This window comes from Cherax quadricarinatus, unplaced genomic scaffold (genome assembly GCF_038502225.1).
Source record: "Cherax quadricarinatus isolate ZL_2023a unplaced genomic scaffold, ASM3850222v1 Contig2760, whole genome shotgun sequence".
In the NCBI taxonomy this organism is placed as follows: domain Eukaryota; kingdom Metazoa; phylum Arthropoda; class Malacostraca; order Decapoda; family Parastacidae; genus Cherax; species Cherax quadricarinatus.
The window spans coordinates 49,098-54,933 of NW_027197786.1; the positions used below are offsets into that span (position 1 = coordinate 49,098).

The window sequence follows — 5,836 nt, forward strand, 5'->3', positions numbered from 1 at the left end:
CACCCACCTTTTTCCCTTCATCAGTTCTATGCTTTACTTCGTCCTTCATAAACCCATCCGCCGACAGGTCCACTCCCAAATATCTAAATATATTCACTTCCATACTCCCACCAATCTGATATCCAATATGTCCTCACCTAACTCGTTTGATATCCTCATCTCCCTAACTCTTGTCTATTTTCACTACATTTACACCCAAACTCGTCCACTGTCCTTTACAACTTCTCTTCAGAATCTCCCAAAAGCACAGTATCATCAGCAAAAAGTAACTGTGTCATCTCCCATTCCTAATTTCATTCTGCATAATTTAATCCCACCACTCCCCAACACCCTAGCATTTACTTCTTTTACGACTCCATCTATAAATATGTTAAATAACCTTGGTGACATCACACATCCCTATATAAATACTACTTTTACTGGAGGGTAATCTCTCTCCTGCACACCTTGACCTGAGTTTCACTATCCTCATAAAAACAGTTTATAGAATTTGGTAACCACGTATTCCATACACTTGCAATATCTGCCACAATGCTCCCCTATCCACCCTATCGTATACTTTTTCTAAATCCATAAAAGCAAAGAAAACTTCCCTACCTTTATCTAAATATTTTTTTCACTTATATGTTTCAATGTAAACAGTCTACACACCCCTTACCCATTCTAAAGCTTCCTCCGCCTGCTCTCCGTCTTACCCCTGATTATTTCAATAATAACCCTACCATGCGCTTTACCTTGTATACTCGGTAGGCTTATTTTCCATATAATTTTTACTCTCTTGTCCCCCCTTCCCTTTATATAAACTATGCACGCTCTCTGCCACTTCCTAGGTATCGTCTTCTTTTTGGGTCACCCTGCCTTGAGAAACGGCCGATGTTTTAATAAAATATGTAAAAAAATAATTTGCTGGCATTTGAGACCAGAGTGACCTATGTCTTAATATTTTGGTTCTTTGAGGTTAATATACTGAAGATTTGGGTCACTGTCCGGTGAGTAACTTGCCCGCTTAATTCACCATTCAGTAACTTACCCACTTAATTCACCACTCAGTATGAAACCCGCTGGGTTATTATTACCTGCATTTGGTTACAAATAAATACAATTGTTTTAAATGTTTTATTTGGTTCTTGGAAAAAATACGTTTCATACAATAATTCGTACAATTTATCATATTAGAGTTGTGACATTGTCACTTGCAGACTGTCTGAAGATGAGTTACCGAAAGTTTGACTTTAGTGAGTTATATGATGAACCAGAGAACTATGGAGAGATGCACAGGCGATGACGAGGCTGTGTACACCGTGATCACTCTGTGTGTACACGAGGTGTTCAACGATTGACATGTTCGTTGATATATGCTGCCAGCTTTCTGTTATACGCGGCGTTCTCTGGCTTACTGATTATGCTTACGAAGAGGTCGACATCTTTCTGGGCGTCACATTGGCACTTGAAGTTCCTTCTCACTAACTCGGGCATCACACCTGCGGGAGATACATTATGTTTTAAGTTAGATTAGGTTAGGTTAACTTTGATGGCCGCCAACAAAGTGATGCCTTGACTTTATTGCTTTATCCTTGGTTAATTTACACTTGTCATATTCTGTCTAAAAGAATTCTAAGAATTTAAATTTGTGTAGTGAACCTGAATAAGAATTCCTTTTAAACACCGGCGTCTCCCCCCAAGGTAATACATTCACCATCACTCAACAGCTGTTTTTCCAGGAATGTGCAGACATCACAGTTTAAAGGATAACACATTCGCCACCATTCATACAACAGCTGTTTTGCCAAAAGAGCGCAGGCGTAATTCAGCAGCATCTTGACCACCACACACTAAACCCGTGAGGGTCATAACGCCAGGGGAATGAGAAACAGTGTACACAAGAGGTCCAGTTGGATTAGTATACCCCACCTCAGCATCGGGTTTAGCGCTTTGTTTTGATTATAATAATTATCATACCTGTGAAGGGCTTTTGATCCAGGAAGTTGGAGATACCCTTCAATATACCTCACCCCAGCACCACTGTTGTCATTATACCCTCAACACTATTGCTATTATTATCCCTCCTGTCAACACCACTGTCATTATACCTTCACTTCTATCTATATACGTCCCTTCAACATTACTATCATTCCTTCCTTCACCACTACTCAAATCATCATACCTTCCACACTACTGCTATTATCATAACTTCCTTCCACACTACTGTTATTATCATAACTTCCTTCCACACTACTGCTATTATCATAACTTCCTCAAACACCGCTATCTACACGCTTATTATAATTAACGCAACAATCACTAGCACCATCACTACAAGCATTTCCACCACACCTCTCCCTTTACAACCGTTATCAACATAATATAGAAGTATCACCAACGCGACAGTAGGTAGTACTGATGGTTACCAGCTGTTTACAGAATCCTTCCTACGTTATTAGCATCACCTCACAAATTATTGAATTTCTTCTCTCTCTCCCCACCCAAGTTCACAGGAACATCCATACCCGGGTTCGCAGGAACACACACACTACACCCGGGTTCACAGGAACACACACACTACACCCGGGTTCAAAGGAACACAAACACTACACCCGGGTTCACAGGAACACACACTATACCCGGGTTCACAGGAACACACACACTACACCCGGGTTCACAGGAACACACACACTACACCCGGGTTCACAGGAACACACACTATACCCGGGTTCACAGGAACACACACACTACACCCGGGTTCACAGGAACACACACACTACACCCGGGTTCACAGGAACACACACACTACACCCGGGTTCACAGGAACACAAACACTACACCCGGGTTCACAGGAACACACACACACTATACCCGGGTTCACAGGAACACACACTACACCCGGATTCACAGGAACACACACTACACCCGGATTCACAGGAACACACACACTACACCCGGATTCACAGGAACACACACACTACACCCGGGTTCACAGGATCACACACTATACCCGGGTTCACAGGAACACACACACTACACCCGGGTTCACAGGAACACACACACTACACCCGGGTTCACAGGAACACACACTATACCCGGGTTCACAGGAACACACACACTACACCCGGGTTCACAGGAACACACACACTACACCCGGGTTCACAGGAACACACACACTACACCCGGGTTCACAGGAACACAAACACTACACCCGGGTTCACAGGAACACACACACACTATACCCGGGTTCACAGGAACACACACTACACCCGGATTCACAGGAACACACACTACACCCGGATTCACAGGAACACACACACTACACCCGGATTCACAGGAACACACACACTACACCCGGGTTCACAGGAACACACACACTACACCCGGGTTCACAGGAACACACACACTACACCCGGATTCACAGGAACACACACACTACACCCGGGTTCACAGGAACACACACACTACACCCGGGTTCACAGGAACACACACACTACACCCGGGTTCACAGGAACACACACACTACACCCGGGTTTACAGGAACACACACACTACACCCGGGTTCACAGGAACACACACACTACACCCGGGTTCACAGGAACACACACACTACACCCGGGTTCACAGGAACACACACACTACACCGGGGTTCACAGGAACACACACTACACCCGGGTTCACAGGAGCACGGACCAACCTACTTCTAATTCTGTGTGTGGCCTCGTGGCAGTCAGTTTTGGTGGCATCCACGAGACAATCGACAACTTCTGATATGTGATTTAGGTAAAAATTCTTCTCCTCCTCGGTGAAGAGAGGCAGATTTAATACCTGGCTGCTACACCCTTGCAACACCACCAACATCACCACCAGCACTGCAGATTTCATGGTTGATATCTGCAAACATCACATGTTCGTCAAGATTATTAACACATACCAAACGAAGTTGTAAATATTGTATAAAACAATACACATTAATATAATCAAAGTATTCTATCAGTTATGTTACTGTTTAATTTGAAGGCTGCCTGAAATACTTGGCATAACTAGGCTGCCCCATATATAAGAGCTTGTGATCATTCAATCTCTTACAGATTGAATGCAAAATCGTCGGTCATTTTTTTTTTTAAATCTGACACTCAGAGCAGGAAATTGTATGTTTATGTTCATTCAGTGCGGGTGAGGGGTTCTTGATCTAGGAAACTGGATTTATCCTCCCCTTTGGGTTGAAACCTAACACTTGCGGGTTTAGCACTTCTCTCTGATTAAAATATATATTAATAGTAAGCTCTAAACCTGTGTGAATAATTCAGCACGAGGAGTGATGGAAGCTTCATGCTCCGTCCACTAATCGCGATAAACTTGACTTTTGTATCCAGACCTCGTGAGACGCGGAGACTAAGAATGCAGATCCGACTAAGAGTGCGCGTTCGCCGGATTTGGAAAATTTAAATATTTACAAATCCAACTCTTGGGGCACGTTCGTGAGACAGAGAAAGGTGAAAGTGGTAACAGGTTTCATTCGAGTCTTATTATCCACTTCAAACCCATTATTTACTACATATTGTTATGTAGATTAATATTATAGATGTAACTGTAGCATACTTACGCACCCACCCAGTGGGTGCATAAGTATGGGTACATGTGTAATTATTTAAATTTATATATAAAAAGTAGAGGAAACTAGCGGTAGCCACCACCACCAGTTAACAGGTTCTCCTTACGTCACTTACACTTTCACCAGTTCTCACCTCAGAACATTCACCAGCTATGTTAAGCTACTACCACTGTGACCTAAACTATCACCATCACTAACTATATGTAGCTACCACCACTGTGACCTAAATTATCACCATCACCACCACCAGCTGTATGTAGCTACCACCACTGTTACCTCAACTATCACCATCACTCGCCATCACCACCAACGATTTGTAGCTACCACCATTGTGACCTAAACTGTCTTTGGTTAAGAACCTATTAAGGGTTGAGGGACTGAACACCTGAGAATTACTTTTCCACTAATACTGTCTCCAGTGTTATAATTACATATATTCGACTGAAGAAGCCTGCTACGCAGGCGAAGAATTTCTACAATAAAGACACTTAAGAGTTGCACGTGTGTCTTGCCCATCAATTTGTCAGTATTGTCTACCATTTATAATAGCAAACTATCGCCATCACCAGCTCTTATGTAACTACCACCACTGTGACCAAAACTATTACCATCACTGCTAGTGTCAACACTAGCACTAACACCTGATATTAATACTAACATCACCATCACTGTCACCATTAATACTAACCACCACCATTGTCACCATTAATACTAACACCATTCACCTAGCACCACCAGCGTCATCTACAGTATTATCATCAACAAACACTGACAATACTAGCAACAACACTGGCACCATCACCATCTCTAAAACACTAATACGACACGAACAGCACTAGGAGCCCCACTGACACTCGAACACAACTCAAGCAGCAACATTCACCAAGAGTGTACAGCAGCACGCTTCACACAGGAGTGGGGGCAAGTGTCTAGCACAAGCGCAGTAGTTATTATATACGATCTTTAGACCGCTCACCAGGCTGCGAAGGTTAAGTTGCGACATTATGAAAGGGTAATGTATAAATATATATATATATATGTACGTACACTTGCATGGGTACTCTCATGTGTACCCACCAATTTGTATTTGCAGGGGTTCATTCTCGGCTGGTTCCCCTGTCGCTTAGCTAAATCCACCCACATAACTGATATCCGGCGGCCTGGTTCTTCTCAGTCCTACCCTTGTAGCTATATGGAGTTTACCTCTCACTTCTTTGTTAATCTTATTCCATTTCTCTA

The 5,836-nt window shown here is 43.0% G+C and overlaps 1 protein-coding gene across 3 annotated transcripts; it reads right to left on the minus strand.

Moving 5' to 3' along the window:
• Window positions 1-1,102: 1,102 nt before the first annotated feature.
• Window positions 1,103-5,511, minus strand: LOC128703798 (uncharacterized). Of its 3 annotated transcripts, none has more exons than XM_053798635.2 (3): window positions 5,450-5,511; window positions 3,684-3,876; window positions 1,103-1,481 (listed from the first exon to the last, which is right to left on the minus strand). In XM_053798635.2, the coding sequence occupies exons 1-3, from the start codon at window positions 5,474-5,476 to the stop codon at window positions 1,330-1,332; spliced, it is 372 nt and encodes a 123-aa protein (XP_053654610.2). In that variant the 5' UTR covers window positions 5,477-5,511; the 3' UTR covers window positions 1,103-1,329. The 3 variants fall into 3 exon arrangements, with proteins under 3 accessions (XP_053654610.2, XP_069937545.1, XP_069937546.1); XM_070081444.1 differs by having other exon boundaries at window positions 5,429-5,501; XM_070081445.1 differs by lacking the exon at window positions 5,450-5,511 and adding an exon at window positions 5,286-5,309.
• Between the last annotated feature and the right edge of the window lie 325 nt (window positions 5,512-5,836).

Coding starts and splice junctions, on each gene's coding strand:
- LOC128703798 (XM_070081444.1), bottom strand. CDS start 5,476: ATGTTGCTGCTTGAGTTGTGTTCGAGTGTCAGTGGGGCTCCTAGTGCT. Junction 3,877..5,428: donor TCAGTGGGGCTCCTAGTGCT/GTTCGTGTCGTA, acceptor TGATGTTTGCAG/ATATCAACCATGAAATCTGC. Junction 1,482..3,683: donor GGCCACACACAGAATTAGAA/GTAGGTTGGTCC, acceptor TATCTCCCGCAG/GTGTGATGCCCGAGTTAGTG.